This window comes from Narcine bancroftii, chromosome 4, assembly GCF_036971445.1.
Source record: "Narcine bancroftii isolate sNarBan1 chromosome 4, sNarBan1.hap1, whole genome shotgun sequence".
NCBI lineage: Eukaryota > Metazoa > Chordata > Chondrichthyes > Torpediniformes > Narcinidae > Narcine > Narcine bancroftii.
Genome location: NC_091472.1, coordinates 291,017,927 through 291,036,391, shown reverse-complemented (window position 1 = coordinate 291,036,391; position 18,465 = coordinate 291,017,927). Strand labels below are relative to the sequence as shown.

The 18,465-nt window shown below is 41.7% G+C and overlaps 1 protein-coding gene across 5 annotated transcripts in view; it reads right to left on the bottom strand.

Annotated features, from left to right (window-relative positions):
- Positions 1-17,589, bottom strand: part of fap (fibroblast activation protein, alpha) — a 119,150-nt gene extending 101,561 nt beyond the window's left edge. For 2 of the 5 annotated variants that reach the window (XM_069935360.1, XM_069935365.1), the window contains exons 1-3: positions 17,452-17,589; positions 17,091-17,220; positions 16,810-16,897 (exon numbers count right to left, since the gene is read on the bottom strand). In XM_069935360.1, coding sequence (XP_069791461.1) covers positions 16,810-16,897; positions 17,091-17,220; positions 17,452-17,469 — 236 coding nt within the window. In that variant the 5' untranslated portion in view covers positions 17,470-17,589. Of the gene's footprint in view, positions 1-16,809; positions 16,898-17,090; positions 17,221-17,451 lie in introns of those variants that run through there. The other 3 variants (XM_069935362.1, XM_069935363.1, XM_069935361.1) reach the window with 2 other exon arrangements.
- Between the last annotated feature and the right edge of the window lie 876 nt (positions 17,590-18,465).

Genomic DNA, 18,465 nt, shown 5'->3' with positions numbered 1-18,465 from the left:
ATCAGAACTCTTCGAGCAGTGGGTCAATTGCTTCAACAACTTTCCGGAGGCCACTGGTGGAGTGGTCGACTCGGATGAGAAGAGCCTGAAAGTCCTACAGGCAAGAGTTGGCCAGAGGGCCTTCCAGGCTATCCGAAGCTGCACAACCTACACCGAGGTGATGGCTGAGCTAGGGCGCTATACAAGCCCAAGATCAAGGAGGTCTACTCCCGTTACCTCCTGGCGTCCAGAAAACAGCAGTCTGGTGAGTCGGTAGAAGAGTTCGTCCGAGCCCTGATCATACTGAGAAAAGTCTGTTTGGGGAATCCCACGGTCCGGTATGGATTGTATGTACTAATTGGCCAGTAAAGGCTCGGGCTGGCCCGCCCCTTGATGACACTCTCACCTGGACTCCTCCCCTGGGACCCAGGCCATAAAGGTCAGGCCACCTCTCCCATCCCTGCACTTCCCTAGCTTAGATCCAGGCCAGCTCAAGTCTTCTGTACAATAAGGCCTATCGTTCCCCTCAGTCTTTGTTCTTGTGATTATTGGGGCAACCGGTAGTGCCCAACAAGGGGACTATACATTAATTGACTAGAGAGGAATTCTAGTTGAGACAGATCAGAGCAACTAGACTATACCAATTACAGTGGCAACTAAAGCAACCGGCCTCTTTGGCCCTTTTCTGATTTAAGGGTGGCATTGAACCAAATAGCTGTTGATAATGATAAACATCACATGATTTATTTGCAGAGCTGGCAGCAGTAAAATGTAGATCAGGAGAACCAAGAACATTGGACAATTAAAACACTTAAAGATCATTACTCCTGTATAAGCTAACTTATATCGTGCAATTGCAATGACAGAACACAGAACAATACAGCACATTACAGGCCCTTTGACCCTCAATGTCATGCTAACTCCATAAAAAAAGTACTAAACCCTCCCTACCCTATAACCCTCTATTTTTCTTTCATCCAATGTGCCTAAGAGTCTCTTAAGTACCCCCAATATTTCAGCCTTCCCCACCATCCTCGGTAAGGCATTCCAGACACTCACAACTCTCTGTGTAAAACAACTTACTCCTGATATCTCTCCTAAACTTTGTACATATGTCCTCTGGTGTTTGCTGATCCTACCCTGGGAAACAGGCACCGGCTGTCCACCCTATCCATGCCTCTCATAATCTTGTAGGTCTCAATCAAGTCTCCTCTCATCCTTCTATGCTCCAAAGAGAAAAGTCCCAGCTGCTAACCTTGCCTCAATAATGTTTAATTGCAATGATGTTTGACCGCAGTGGACAATATATTGCAAGGTACTGTCTGTGAATTCTCGATGTCGTACAGCCACAAGTACTGAAGAACCGTAAAGCTCAAAAGATTGAAGATGACATATTTAGAGAAACAATTAATTCCCCTGGACTAAATGCTGATACAAATCAGTTATGAAAAATGTGGAAGCAGTTCTAAATCCAAAGGATATTGCAAAGCTTAGGCAATATTTTTATATGTGCATACAGCATGTTAACAAGCCCTTCCAGCACATGAGCCCATCCTGCCCAATTAAACCCAATTGACCTACAACCCCCCTGATGTTTCGAAGGGTGGGAGGAACCAGAGGACCTGGCTTCCCCATAGTTTAGTAATGGCACAGGAACTATAATGCCAAATTATTACCAAAGACAAAATATTATCAAAACATATTTATTACACCATATGATCCTTGAGAAATGGGAGAGTTGAGAAATTAATAATGAATGTAAAACAAGCATGAAATGAACAAGTATAATGAGACACTGATTAAAAATTTTGCCAATGTATAAACCATCGTTAAACCCAGAACAGGTTATATTCCTGCTGTATTTCATACACAGAGGGCCTTGAGGATGGGCTCAGGTCTAAAAAGTCAGTAAAATATTTCTTTATCTCCTATTGATGCTGTGAGACCTGCTGAGTTCCTCCAGCATTTCTGTTATTACTAATACATAGAGGACCTGCCACACAATTGAATTAGTTCTGTTAAAACCCGAGAAGATAATGGAAGATACACAATGGAGAAAGAAACAAGATTATGGCCCAAGCTATGAAGAAATTTAATCCACCCTGTTAATCTGTCATTTGTCAAATCGAATGTTTGATTGACAGCTAATGTATGTGGGGCAAAGAGATGTGCAGAAATTGGAGATAAAATTAGATGTGGTATACATCAATTAATTCTAGCAAGAAAAATACAGGAGAATATTGAGATGATTATGGGGAGAGCAGGGAGTGGAGACTTGGTGCTCCCATGGGGTTAAGTTGCCCAATTTGACTGCCATCAGCTCCATACAGGCTTTAAATTGCCTGTTAATGGAGCCGACGATGGTTTTTACTTAAAAGTTTTGTGACCATGGGTTTGCACCCAAGACCACGAGGGGTTGAAAACTCCGGGGAAGCAGAGGGCTGGCGCAGTTCACCAGTAAATGGGGAGACAATCCCCTATTTGAGAAAGCGAAGCAGAGGAGATGACCTATGGCAGGGGTGTCAAACTCAAATTCACGGAGGGCCAAAATTAAAAACTTGGACTAAGTCGAGGGCCGAACTAAATATTTATTGAAAATTTTCAACAACATCTGCATGTTTTCTCTTCTTTCAACATATGTAATGTTAAACTTTTTCTTATTAAAATAAATGTTTAATAATAGTTTTGGATAAACTCTTTCATTATCATTGTCATTGTCATTGGCCCATTTCCTTTAGCATCTGAAACCGTGCACACGACGAGTCAATGAGGGATGATTAAAGCAGTGGTCTTCAAACTTTTTCTTTCCACCCACAGACCACCTTAAGCAATCCCTTACTAATCACAGAGCACCAATGGCACAGGGACGCGAGTGGAAAGAAAAAGGTTGAGAACTGTTGTATTGTGGTAACTCCACATCTGATTAGGTTAACTGTTAGGCAAGTGGTCAGAGAAGGACCTCCCCACCCCAAGAAAGGCTTAAATCACAGGAACAAAATAAGCTTCCGTCTCACTGCTCCCAATCTTACACACAGTCCTGATGTGGAATGTGGGGTCGCAGCTCCACGTTCACCCGAGTTCAGGTGCTGTCTGTGTGGAGTTTGTACACTCTCCCCTTGTCTTGGACCAACAGGTCGGACGCCTGACGAAGGCACCCGAACCTCCCGTTGAAATGCCGGCGTCCGGGGCGGTGGAGGAATTGGCTGAGAAGAGCGCGTTGCTCCCACCCCCTCCCATGGTTTGAGAGGGATTAAACTGCGATCTCATGGCGCCGGGCTCGTCTCCAACAAAAGGAGCGGGAGGCAGGGTCCACCGCTCACAGAGCGAGGGGGAAGGCATTGCCAAAGGGACGTTCGGTCTGGCGTCGCCGCTGAAGCGCAGACCCAGCGAGGATGGTCCCCAACTCCAGCCGCGTCTGTGTGTCCGGGAACCGGGCGGGCTGAGTGTGGCGCTCCGATCCACGGGATTCGGGACTCTGAGATCCCTCCACACCTCCGGCGTCTTCATTTTCACCTTCAGTGTGCATGCACTATACTGGCACGGCGGCCAGCGGGCCAACTCTAATATATATTTAATATGATCTTGCGGGCCAAATATAATTATATCGCGGGCCAAATTTGGCCCACGGGCCAGAGTTTGACTTATGGATGGTGACCACGGCAGCGGACCAGTGAGGGGTTCTGAGGCTGAAGGACACAAAGGCGGTGGGTTGTTGGAAACTCAAGCACTGGAGGTGAATCCACTGAGGCTCAGTGACTCTGGGGGGCTCTCTTGCTTCTCTTTCTCTGACTGTAAGAGGTGCATCAGGCAATCTTTGCCGATGGCAAATCTGTCTGTCTTATGGCAGATGAAAGCAAACTCCGTGTAACTTTGCACTGTTTTTATTACATGACAATAAAGGAATCTTGAACCTTGAATTATATTTCACAGTACAAAAAGTGGAAGAAACTATGAAAGTTTTAACTTAATTGAAGAAATTATGCCTTTCTCATGTTCTTCTTCTTTCTTTGGCTTAGCTTCGCGGACAAAGATTTGTGGAGGGGTAAATGTCCATGTCAGCTGCAGGCTCGTTTGTGGCTGACAAGTCCGATGCGGGACAGGCAGACACGGTTGCAGCGGTTGGTTGGGGTTGGGTGTTGGGTTTTTCCTCCTTTGTCTTTTGTCAGTGAGGTGGGCTCTGCAGTCTTCTTCAAAGGAGGTTGCTGCCCGCCGAACTTTGAGGCGCCAAGATGCACGGTTTGAGGCCATATCAGCCCACTGGCGGTGGTCAATGGGGCAGGCACCAAGAGATTTCTTTAGGCAGTCTTTGTACCTCTTCTTTGGTGCACCTCTGACACGATAGCCAGTGGAGAGCTTGCCATATAACACGATCTTGGGGAGGCGATGGTCCTCCATTCTGGAGACGTGACCTACCCAGCGCAGTTGGATCTTCAACAGCATGGATTCGATGCTGTCAGCCTCTGACATCTCGAGTTCAAAATGATTCAGAAACATTGCGCTTTACAGAAAAGAGGAAATTGGTATTGTCCATGAAAATATTTGATGGGTGTGCATGACGGAGGAGCACATACACAATGAAGGAATAGGATAAAATGCACGTGTTGTATCAGTTCTATGTGGTCAATTTGTGTAGTGTGTGCGCACGCGCCCGTGCGTCAGTCATTGTATGCTATCAAAATCTGAGTGATTAGTTTTCAAGGATAAGTCTTAGACACTGAAACAATTTCTACATTCTAGAGAGGATTAAAGTTTTAGAAAGAGTTAATGATTGTTGCGAGGTTGTCCTCAAGCAAAGCAAATTTATTGGTGGTAATTTTTGCAATGGAGTAGGATTATGATTACAGTTGAGATAAGGAGATAGAAATGCCCTGAATGTCAATAGATAATTAAACAAGAAGCTGTCAGGGAAAGATCATTATATTTATGAGATCAATAACGCATCGGACTTGTCAGCCACAAACGAGCCTGCAGCTGACGTGGACTTTTTACCCCCTCCATAAATCTTCGTCCGCGAAGCCAAGCCAAAGAAACTTGTTGTGGTAATTAAATATGAGATTAAAATTATTCAAATTTTTAGGGAATTTTCTAGCTCAAATTTATCAACAGAATTTGTGTATTAATGGAAAGTTTGGCCTGCCAAGAAAAGAGAGAGACATAAATGAGAGAAAAGCAATCAGTGCTTGCTGACGACCACACTTCAAAGAACTCCCCAATCTGTCCCTGATGTAAATATGTTTGACTTCATTCCATATCAGCCTGGCAAAGAGGAATTCATGATATGTTCACATTTCACACAGGTAGGAAGAGAAGGACCTGACCTAAAAAAACCCACTGATTTTGGCCATCTTCATGAAAGGGGACAAATAAATTGTCATGATTACAGAGAGGTCTCCCAGCCATGGGGAAAGTCATAGCAAGAGTGTCTTCAACGATTTCTTTCCATTGGTAATAGAATTGTTCTTCAGTGTGATTCTGATCAACAAGCAGTGCAATTGATGAGGACAGCACAGTTATTGTAGAGGGCGACACGGTTAGCGTGAGGGTGGCATGATTAGCATGAGGGGGGCATTGTTAGGGTGAGGGGAGGGCAGTTAATGTGAAGGCAGCGTGGCTTGCAAAGAGGGCTGCACAGATAGCGTGTTTTGTGTGTGGGCATCATGGTTGATGACTGCACGGTTAGCATGAGAGCAGTACTATTGGTTTGAGAGTGGGACTGTTAGCATAATGCTATTACAATACCAGCAACCGGAGTTCAAATCTGGTGCTGTCTGGAAGGAGTTTGCAGATTCTCTTTGTGACTCAATGGATTTCCTCTGGAAATCCTTCAAGAACACATGAGGCTTGTAGGTTAATTAGTGTATTTGGGTGGCATGGCTCATGGGGGAAGCAGCACAAAGGAAATCATAGACCTTTTAGCTTAACATCAGTGGTTGGGAATCTGATAGATTTGATTACCAAGGATGAGGTTATGGAGTACCTGGAGGTGCATGACAAGATAGACCAAATTCAGCATGGTTTCCTTCATGGAAAATCTTGCCTAACCAACCTACTGCAATGTTCTAATGAAACCATAAGCAGGCTATAAAAAGAGCATGCAGTGGATGTTGTATATTAGGACTTTCAAAGGGCCTTTGACAAGGTGTCGCACATGTGGCTTCTTCCCAAGATGAGAGCCCAAGGAATTACAGGAAAGATAGTAGCATGGGTTTAGCATTGGCTAATTAGCAAGAAACAAAGAGTGGGAATAAAGAGATCCTATTCTGGTTGGCTACCGGTTACCAGCGGTGTTTTGCAGGGGTCAGTGTTGGGGCCACTTCTTTTTTATGTTGTATGTTAATGATTTGGATCGCACAGTAAATGGTTTTGTGGCTAAGTTTGCAGATGGTACAAAGATAGATGGAGGGGCAGATGGTGATGAGGACACAGAGATGCTGCAGAGAGACTCAAATTAGGAGAATGGGCAAAAAGTGGCAAATGAAATTTTGAAAAGTGTTCAATCGTGCACTTTGGTAGAAGGAATAAAAAGGCAGACTATTATTTGGATAGGGAGAAAATTCGAACTTTGGAGGTGCAAAAGAGCTTGGGAGTCCTCGTGCAAGATACCTTAAATGTTAACCTCCAGGTTGTCAGTGGTGAAGAAGGTGAATGCAACGTTGGCATTCATATCTAGTGGAATAAGATAAAAGAGCAGGGATGTGATGTTGATGGTTTATAAGGCACTGGTGAGACCTCACATGGAGTACAGGGTACAGTTTTGGAATCTTTATTCAAGAAAGTATGTGCTGGCATTTGAGAGAGTTCAGAGAAATTTCATAAAAATGATTGCTTGAATGAACAGATTAACATGCGAGGAACGTTTGATGGCTCTTGGACTGTACTCGTTGGAGTTCAGAATAATGAGGGGGGGGGACCTCTTAGAAGCATTTTGAATGTTGAAAGGCCTGAATGGAGTAGATGTGGTAAAGTTATTTCCCATGGTAGGGAAGTTAAGGGTAAGAGGGCATAACTTCAGGATTGAAGGATGCCCATTTAAAATAGAGATGCAGAGGAATTTCTTTAGCCAGGGAATGGTGAACTGCTGGAATTTGCCATGGGCAGCTGTAGACACCACATTGAGTGTATTTAAGGCAGAGATTGATAGGCACCTGAACAGTCAGGGGAATGGGGCTGAGTGGGAGAATGGATCAGCTCATGATCCATGAGCGGACTTGACAAGCCAAATGGCTACACTTGCTCCTATATCTTGTGATCTTATGTTAACTGATTCATATTCTATATCTCAAAATATTACTTGCATTTGGATAAGCCAATATTAATTGCTTCCATAATCTCATTAAAGATAATGTTCCCGAAATTGACCAATCACTCACGGAATTTTTGGTCTGGATTCTCGATATGTGTTGATGATGACGGTGTTTATATCTGTCAAAACATTCTGAAATTGTTAGAAATTTCTGGCATCCCTGCATATGTAACTCAACTCCAAAACATCGAAGGCACTGTCAACGTTTCTCCTCTGCGGAGTGCGTTATAGAATTTGTGATCTGATATAAAATTCAATATTTTAATGCATGATTCTTATTCTGCACACTATATAAGTCTTTTATTAATTCATAATTACTGCTGAACAACATCTTTTGTCTAAAAAAATTATTTTATCTGAGTGGAATCTAAATCCTGCTGAATAATTAATCCTAAGTTTTAAATTTTAAATTTAAATTTAGACATACAGCACGGTAAAAGGCCATTTCTGCCCACGAGTCCATGCCGCCCAATTTACACCCCCTTAATCTACACCCCCAGTACGTTTTTAATCGTGGGAGGAAACCAGAGCTGCTGGCGAAAACCCACGCATGCACAGGGAGAACATAGAAACTCCTTACAGACAGCACAGGATTCGAACCCCAGTCTGGTCCCGATCGCTGGCACTGTAAAGGCATTACACTAACCACTACGCCAACCATACCACCCTTTAATTTAATAATACATTTAATGAAATGCATTTTCATTAAAGTTTTTAATCCATATCTATGTCTTGATCTTACCACAATGTGCAAATTGTACAAAAATCTGTAGATGTCAGGGTCGAGTACAATATGCAGAAACTCAGCAGGTCACACAGAATCCGTAGGAAGTAAAAGGGCCCCAAACAAAATTGGAACTTTTTACCTCCTAGTCAAATGTCTGACAGTGTTTATTGATATAATTAGCTGCTCAACCAACTTGATCTGTCACTCTGCTAGTTGTCACACACATCCTACTGCTGAGTTTCTGACAGCAAATCCAATCAAAAAGGGAAGATTGAAGTGACAGAGCCTGGCGAATCTCTTAGCCTTTGAAAAATCCTAGCCAGAATTTTTGTGGATGGTTTTGAAATTTCTTTCGCAATAACAGTCAAAACATTAACTTAGTCGAATCAAATCAGGAAAAGCTTCATTATTTGTTTGATGAAACACATTGGGGTTCACTTGTATTATCAAAATAACATGTTACCAGCCACATCATTTTTTTTCACAGTTATGGCAATTTAACTACACAAACGTGGCAATTTAGTGTATTAAAAAGAAGTACAAATGAAATCCTCAGTGATTCAAAGTAGGACAACATGGCACGTGGAAGATGTAGGTTGATTAAAGTAATGTCTTTGGTTGTTACGCGTTCTCAAAGTCACTCAGCAAAAACTGTTGTCAAAATTGAAGCTCAATGAGCTCCTCAAGTTACAGATCTGATTAGGGGCATGGCCTGCTGCCATGGCAGTGTGACCAGGAAAAGAAATAAATATCTTAACCACAAGATGTGACTAAAGATTGACCACAATGAGCTATGTTAGGATTTTCCACTTGAATTATTCCTTGTAGTCAGATACCATACTTCAGAGAGCACTCAAAATTCAATTGCTTTGTCATATGTGCAAGTTTACTGATGGCACTAACTTAAACAGCACTGCAAACCAATGCTGCAACTGTACTCCCTGTACACCCATTGACTGCACAGTCAAACATCGATTCAACTTCATCTATAATTTGCGGATGATAGATACCATTATCATAGGCAGTGTCTCCAACAGAACAGAAGGAGATAGAATAACTTGTAGCTTGATACAGGACAAAGACCTCTCCCTCAACATTACCAAGCACATGATTACAGATTCTGGAGGAAGGGCAGAGCTCATTCCCCAGTCCATCTCAACAGTGAGGCGGTAGAGATAGTACACAGTTTCAAGTTCCTAGGAGTTCCAGTAACTTGTCCTGGTCCACTCACCTCATTATAGCGTCCACCATCACCTCTACTTCCTCAGAAACTTGAGAAAGTCTGGCACATTACCTGCATCCCTTAACTATTTCTACAGGTGCCCTATTGAAAGTATCCTGTCAGTGTGCATCAGTGCATGGTACAGGAACTGCTGTGCCCCAGAATGCAAGACACTGCAGAGGCTTGTGAACGTGGCTCAGACCACCACACATGACCCCTTCCCACTACTGACTCCATCCACACTTGGTAAAACACCAGACCTATGAAAAAAAAACCCACCATAGCCAGATGTTCTTCACCCATCCCCATCAACAAAAAGAATCATGAGTATCAGATCACACAAGGACAGTTTCCTTCCTACTGTTATCAGACTCCTAAATTAATCTCTCTAAAATAAAATTATGTTGCCTTTGTTCTGCACCATCTCTCTAACTCTGCACTGTGACTTACTTGCTGTACGATGTATGAGACATCCAGCTAGACTAATCACAAAACAAATTTTATGACTGATATTGGTTCAGGTACATGTGAAAATAAATGAACTGAACTAACCAAAGCAATATCTCTAGAAGAGTAACATTACAAAGTAAGGTTAATTGATTATATTAATGTTCAAAAGTCCAGGTAAACACAAAGTTATCCACATAATATTTAAGGAATACATTCCATTCTAACTGCTGAAAGATCAGAACAATTTAAGGTCCAAACAAATTTAGGGGTGAATATAGCAAGCATTAAAATGTCATTAACATGCACCCAACAATAATCACAGTGGCCTTTAAAAGAGTAAAATTAGTATGGTGAGCCATTCTAAGCATTTAAAGTTCAAAAAACTCCAAAAACCAGAAGATGCTGGAAACATTCAATGGTTAGTCTGCATCCCTGGAACAAGAAGAAAAGTTAATGCTTCAGGTTGAAGACTTTGTTGGAACTGCAAAAGAGAGATACAAGTTTGTTCTTTCTTTCCCAGATCTGACCAAGAGCCTTTGACCAGAAATATTTTCTGTCCATTATTGCTGTAAAGATATGCAATACATAAACATGCTGGTGAAACTCACCAGGTCATGCAGCATCCGCAGGCCATAAAGGGTAACTAGCATTTTAGGCCTGAGCCCTGGGTATACCTGAAGAAGGGCTCGGGCCCAAAATGCTGGTTACCCTTTACTTCCTATTTATTTTGCAAGATCTGTTGAATTTCTCCAGCATGTTTGTGATTGCACTCAACCCCAGCATCTGCAGACTCCCTTAACTGCTGTAAAGATATTGTATGTTGCTATGTAGTGTAGATTTTTTAAATCAGAATTAGACTAGGACTCTAAGAGTTTAATTATGAAGAGGGTTTTCATTAACTAGGTGAACAAGAAGTCTTCAGATGCTAGTCCCTGTACACTGCCATCCCCTAAGGAAGACTTAATGCTCTCCACTTCTCTTGAAAAACAGGCCTAAACAGTCCCTCTCTACCACTGCCCTTCTCTACGTGACAGAACCCATACTCACACTCAATAACTTCTCCTTTGGCTCATCCCACTTATTCCAAACCAAAAGTGGATCTATGGGTACTTGCATGGGCCCCAGCCACGCCTACCTTTTAATTGACTATGAGGAGCAATCTATTCTTCAAACCAACACAGGCAAGGCTCTTCGACTCTTCCTTCATTATATTGATGACCACTTTGGTTCTGCCACCTGCACTCATCATGAACTCATCAACTCCATCCATTTTGCCACCAACATTCACCCTGCCCTCAAATTCAATTGGTTCATCTATGACAGCACTCCGCACTTTCTCAATCTCGCTATCTCCATTTCAGGAGACAATCTATCTACATAGATTTTTCATGAACCCATGGACTACCACAGCTACTTTCACTACACCTCTTTCCACCCTATGTCCTGCAAGCATTCCATTCCTTCCTCTCAGTTCCTCTGTCTCTGCTGCATCTCTTCCCAGGAGGAGGCTTTCCATTTCAGGATATTGCAGATGTTGTCTTTCTTTAGAAAACGTGGCTTCCCCTCTATTGCCCAATGATTTATCCCACAATTACATCTCTTTTTCAATATTTTTATTAACATTGAAATTTCACATCCAAAAATACAGAGCACATATGTTGTCAATAAGATACCTTACACTTAAGTCATATTATTTCATCTAAGGTACTCCATATTTTAATCAAACAGATTACATTGTATTGATATTTTATTATGAAAAATGAAAATCTAAACCCACTATCAAGAACAAAACTATTTGGCCAAAAGAAAAGACAGAATTATTACCAGAGTGATAAATGACCTCATTAGTCAACAGTTCTACCTTCATATCAAATCAAAGAATATAAAAGTAATTCAAAAAGGGTCCCCAGTGTGGAAAATATGAATTCAAATCAGAAACTGAGCATCTAATCTGTAAATTTAAACATTTCATGACATCACGTAGCCATTGAGCACGATTAGGCAGGGTAACATCCCTCCATCTGAGCAACACTGCCCACCTAGCCATAAGAGAGATAAAAGCTCAAACACGCACCTCAGATGCCATTAAAGTTATGTCACTCTCTCCAACAATACCAAATAAATCAGTTAAGGGAATAGATTTAAAATTAACTTTAAAAAGTGCAGAGAAAATTTGAAATAAATATTTCTCAAGACTCGGGCAGATCCAGAACATATGAATTAATGAAGCATCTCCAATGTTGCATTTATCACCACAAGGAGATACATCTACATAAAAACAAGATAGTTTGACTTTGGACAAGTGAGCCCAATGGACTACTTTAAATTATAAGAGAATGGCAGGCACAAAAAGAAGAGGAATTAACCAATTTTAAAATTACATTCCAATTTTCTTCAGAAATTAAAAGCTGTAGGTCCTATTCCCAGGCTTTTAAAATTTTATCTGAGGATGCCTCTTCTATTCCCAACAACATATCATGTTAGATATTGAACCATTATAGAAAGGTTGTAAATTAGGGTTAGGAATCACATTTCTATTTCCTGCACATCTGTCATGGCCCCTTTCCCCCCTCCCCCTCCCCCCACCCCCACAATTTCCCCCTCCCAACACAATGTTTGTTGGCCTGCAAACAAAAGCATTAAAGTAGTTGTTTTCAGGCCATTTCTACCAAATTACATTTCAACCTCTTTAAGTTGATGTTCACCCAACTTTTACCTTAACAATGCTCATTTGAGTTGAATTATGACTACTGTCTCAATATGTGTTCCTACTTTCACCTGTTTTAGAGTCCCTGAAGCTAACTAATAGTGTCCCTCTTACCACCTTTATTCTATTAATAGACATATTGAGTCCAAAAACATGAGAGTTATCTAACATTTTTTGATAAAATACTGGATTCTGGACATAACATTCCCAGTCGTGCAAAGCAGAGGCAACCTAAGGAACTATTTTCTCTGTAGTGAATTGTTATGATTTAGAACAACTTAAATCTTGGTTGAAACAGATTCAAAAGAAAGTTTTGAGCAGGGATTTAATAAGCTCTTGAACAAAAGCAAATGTGTGAGTAATTGCTTAGCTTATTCAAAGAACCTGCACAGACACAAAGGGGCGACAGATCTCATTCTATTTTCAAAATGATGATTCTATATTTTATAATTATAATTGTGTTCATTAAAATATAGCTGTTAAATTAAATGATATGCAAGCCTATTTTTAATTATGGCTTCAAAAGAAGCTTGGATCAATAAATAAGCAATTTCAATCTTTTGAGTATAATTATGATCTAGAATTGCAAGAGAGTCAGAGGGATGTAAAATGAAAATAGAAGCAAGGTGAAAAGCATTAGTGGCAGGCAAGTAAAAGCGGCGGGAAAATCAAAAAGAGCTAGTATTTACATAATGGTAAAAGGGATAAGAGTGTGGCTAAAGAAAGACTGAAAGCTTCGTGTCTCAATGCAAGGAGCATTGGTAATGAAGTGGATGAATTGAATCTGGAGATAGCTATTAATAACTATGATATAGTTGGGATCACTGAGACGTGGCTTCAGGGGGAACGTGACTGAGAGCTCAACATTCAGGGTTACTCGACATTCAGGAGGGATAGACAGAAAGGAAAAGGAGGTGGAGTAGCCTTGTTGGTTAGGGAAGAGGTGAATGCCATAGAAAAGAGGACATCAGTGTCGAGGATGTGGAATCCATATGGGTAGAGCTGCGAAACACAAAGGGGCAGAAGATGCTAGTGGGAGTAGTGTACTGGCTGCCTAACAGTAGCAGTGAGGTTAGTGAAGGAGTCATGAAGGAAATTGGTAATGCGTGCAATAAAGGGACGACAGTTGTAAGGGGTGACTTTAATCTACATGTAGATTGGGTGAACCAAATTGGTAAGGGTAAGGTTGAAGAGGATTTCTTAGAATGTATGCGGGATTGTTTTCTAAATCAGCATGTTGAGGAACCGACGAGGGAACGAACCATTCTAGACTGGGTATTGAGTAATGGAGAAGGGTTAATTAGCAATCTTGTTGTGAGGAACCCCTTGGGCAAGAGTGACCACAATAGGGTGGAATTCTTCATTAGGATGGAATGTGACAGAGTTGATACGGTAACAAAGGTTTTGAACTTGAAGAGGGGTAACTTTGATGGTATGAGATGTGAATTGACTAAAATAGATTGGCAAATGGTACTTAAAGGACTAATGGTAGAAATGCATTGGCAGCCATTTAAGGATAGCTTGGAGCAAGTGCAGAAAATGTACATCCCAGTTTGTATGAAGAATAAATCGAGGAGGGCAGCGCATCCGTGGCTAACAAGGGAGATCCGAGAGAGTGTTAAATCCAAAGAAGGAGCTTACAAATTAGCCAAAAAGAATAATATCCCTGATGATTGGGAGAAATTCAGAGTTCTGCAGAGGAGGACAAAGGATTAATTAGGAAAGGTAAAAGGGATTATGAGAGGAAGCTGCCAGGGAACATAAAAAAATGACTGTAAAAGCTTTTATAGATACATTAAGAGAAAGAGGTTAGTTAAGATAAAGGTGGCTCCATTGTGGACAGAAACGGGTGAGTTGATCATGGGGAACAAGGGTATGGCAAACTGTTTCAATGACTATTTTAGTTCTGTTTCACCAAGGAAGACATAACTAATCTACAGGAAATTATTGAGGATCGGGGATCTATTGTGACAGAGGGACTAAAGGAAATAATTGTAAGTCGAGAAGTTGTATTAGTTAAATTGCAGGGATTAAAGGTGGATAAATCCCCAGGGCCGGATAGTCTGCATCCGAGACTGCTGAAGGAAGTAGCCCAGGAAATAGTGGATGCGTTGGTGATAATGTTTCAAACCTCTTTGGATACTGAATTAGTTCCTGAGGATTGGAGGGTGGCCAACATAACCCCACTCTTTAAGAAGGGAGGGAGAGAGAAATCGGGAAACTACAGACCAGTTAGCCTGACATCAGTAGTAGGGAAGGTGCTAGAATTGGTTATTAAAGATGCAATTGCAGTACATTTGGAAAGAAGTGGTATCATCGCACAGAGTCAGCATGGTTTTGTGAATGGGGGAAATCATGTCTGACGAATCTAATAGAGTTTTTTGAGGATGTAACCAGTAGAGTGAATAGGGGAGAACCAATGGATGTGGTATATCTGGACTTTAGTAAGGCGTTTGATAAGGTTCCGCACAGAAGACTACCATATAAACTTAAAGAACATGGTATAGGAGGTATGGTATTAAGGTGGATAGAGAATTGGTTGAGGGACAGGAAGCAAAGAGTAGGAATAAACGGGTTCTTTTCAGAATGGCAGCCAGTGACTAGTGGGGTACCGCAGGGCTCAGTGCTGGGGCTGCAGTTGTTTACGATATATATATATATATCAATGACTTAGATGTGGGAATAGATAGCAATATCTCGAAATTTGCAGACAATACAAAGTTGGGTGGCAGGGTTAGCTGTGTGGAGGATGCTAGAAGAGTGCAGGGTGATTTGGACAAGTTAGACGAGTAGGCCAGGACGTGGCAGATGTAGTATAATGTGGATAAATGTGAGGTTATCCACTTTGGAGGTAAGAACAGGAAAGAGGATTATTATTTAAATGGTATCTGTTTAGGAAAAGGGGAGATGCAGCAAGACTTGGGTGTTGCTGTGCATCAGTCATTGAAAGTGGGCATGCAGGGGGGATGCAGCAGGTGGTGAGGAGGGTGAATGGTATGTTGGCGTTCATAGCAAAAGGATTTGAGTCCAGGAGTAGGGAGATCCTGCTGCAGCTGTACAGGGCCTTGGTGAGACTACACCTGGAGTACTGTGTGCAGTTTTGGTCACCTTATCTGAGGAAGGATATCCTTGCCTTGGAGGGGGTGCAGAGAAGGTTCACTAGGCTGATACCGGGGATAGAGGGACTCGCATATGAAGAAAGGTTGGATAGACTAGGCTTGTATTCTCTGGAATTTAGAAGATTGAGGGGGGATCTTATAGAAACATAAAATTCTTAAGGGTTTTGTGGTGATATGTAATTAAAGCTGTCTTTTACTCACACTGCTGGTGGGGTTATTGTCAGTACAATTCAATAAACTAATATGTACACTAAGAGGTCTTGTCTCTCTGCAAGACGAACCTGGAAGGCTAGACTGTAGCTCTGGACTGCTTTATACACAAGGTCACTGGGATGACCCCTGGTGACCTAGTGGTGTAATTACATATCACCACAGGTTTAGACAAACTAGATGCAGGAAGGTTGTTTCCAATGCTGGGAAAAACCAGAACCAGGGGCCATAATTTAAGGATAAGGGGGAAATTTTTTAGGACTGAGATGAGGAAAATTTTCTTCTCTCAGAGAGTGTAAATTTGTGCAATTCTTTGCCGCAGGAAGTAGTTGAAGCCGGTTCCCTGTCAATATTTAAGCGTAGGTTAGATTTGGCCCTTGTGGCCAAGTGGATTAGGGGGTATGGGGAGAAAGCAGGAACCGGGTACTGATCAGCCATGATCATAATGAATGGCGGTGTAGGCTTGAAGGGCCAAATGGCCTACTCCTACACCTATTTTCTTTGTTTCTATTTGGAGATTTTCTCCATACCTCCTGTACTGTGTTCTTTAAGTTTCTATTTCTAATTTCCATTATAATTTTTGCAATATAGTAAGCCATGAATGAAAAGACAAGAAAATAACAGCATAAAGTGTGCCTGAATAAATGGGACTGAGGAATATAAGTAACAATAAGGCCCGCCTTCATAACTGAAATCTGATATGATCAGAATTAGTGGTAACATTAAAAGCGATAATCAGAACTGGATCCTTCCATTTGCAAGCAGGATTTACACTTCATTGAATTATTCGCCTGAGTGGAGCAGAGCATGTGGAATGAAAGTCTTTGAGCAACAGGTAGTGGTCAATATTTTCGAAAAATGTGCTTAGAGAGCAGTGATAACTTCTGCTGCTTCACTTCTGCACTGCAGCACATCAGAGTGACATAATGGGTGCAGGCCATCTAAGATTGTTTACCATCTCAGATTGCTTATCATCTAAGATTGTTTGCAATCTCGTTGTGTTTTTCCACCAATTTTGGATGGAGCATGAAACAATAAAATCGTTCTACACATACATTGGAAAGCATCACACACGGTTTTAAATACACTCACTGTTTGACACAACGACGGCAATAGGAACTGCTATCACGAGAACGACGACCACAGTGGCAATAACGCCCAAAACGACTTTCAAGCAAGTCTGGAACAGAAAGTTGAAGGGAAAAGTTTTTTCTGTCTCACTTGGAATCCCACAGCCCCTCATTTAATAATGAGGACCTCAAGCGTACACATCTCATAATTGCTAAGTTATGAATAAGGCAGCTCCAAAAAGAGCTGCCCCCCCCCCCCCCCCCCACCTCCTCACCAGCAACCACATCGTACAAGACACTGACCTGCATAACTCGTGTTGTTTGGACAGATGAGTTGAGTCCGAAGCTCTGATTTGCCTGGAAGCCGCGGCGAAGGCTGGACGGCAGCAACTCCAAAACTGCTGCCAGAAACTTTACAACTCCTCAAATGTACCTACATTTTTGGATGAGCAAACAGTTGTTAAATATTATCCACCGCATTAATTCAGCATGTTTCCCAGTCGATCGTTTACCAGTGGGAAATGCAAAGGTTAACTGATAACAACGTGCGATATTTCTGGCACCAAGCATGTTAGGTGGAGGAGGAGACGTGGAATCCAGACACTTGCTTGCATTGTTGAGATTCTTTCAGAAAATATGAAATGTGGTCGAACAGGAAACTTACCGTTCGGCTTGGGCTCATTCAGACGGTAGATCCACAGCCAGGACGGAGGCTGAGGATACACAGCGGGCAGAGTTACTGAGCATAAACGTCAGGTTTTATTTGAACTCGAAAGTAATGCAGCTGCCCCGACAAGAATTAAATCATTTCCCCAAAATGTGGCTTTGATATCGCTGCTCGTCATTTGAATTGGGCCAGGTCAGGGTGCATGATTTCCTTTCCAATATTGTTGGGTGTAGACATTTCTCTTCTCTGAAACGGATTTCTGCGGCTGTTAAATTCTGCGCCCCCGACAAATATGTTAATGTTTCCATTGTGTATCATTTTCGAGTGAAGAAGACCAGCACTCAGTATCAATGGGGTAAACAATCAAACCAAGGAATATTAGTGTAAACCAGAAATATTTCGGAAGACTAGGATTCTAAATTGGATGCATATCTGCTGTGAGGGTGAATAGTCTAGAGTTCTCCCTCCACACACCCCCCCCCACCCCACCCCCGCACCCCACCCCACCCCGAATGATATTTCTACCGAACATAGGAGCTTCCTTCTACAATGTCAACTTGAGATGTTTAGCATGAATACTCTATAAAATCCATTGTTTTACTTTTAAAAAATCAGATAGACACTATATCTTTTATGGAAGAACAGTTGCTCTAAAACAAAATTATATTAGGAAAAGAGTACTGAAGGGGACTGCTGTCATTTCAAGTGACATTTTCAATACATTCCTTGCGTACCTATTCCAAGGTGGCCACTAACACCATCACGCCACTCTCTCCAGCATGTTGCCATTCCCTCAAAAGAGCGGGCAACAATTCCATCCACCGCCGTTCAGAGCACCAGATGATCTTACCTTATTTTTTTCCAAAATCTTTTTTAAAAAATCTGTCTTAGTTCCTTTGGCTGGGGACTCAAAAATGCAGTTTTCATGAGTCTTTAATAACAAGACAAATCTATTTGGAAGAAGGTGAGATACTGAAGATACATGAGAACAAAATGATTTAAAAAATACTC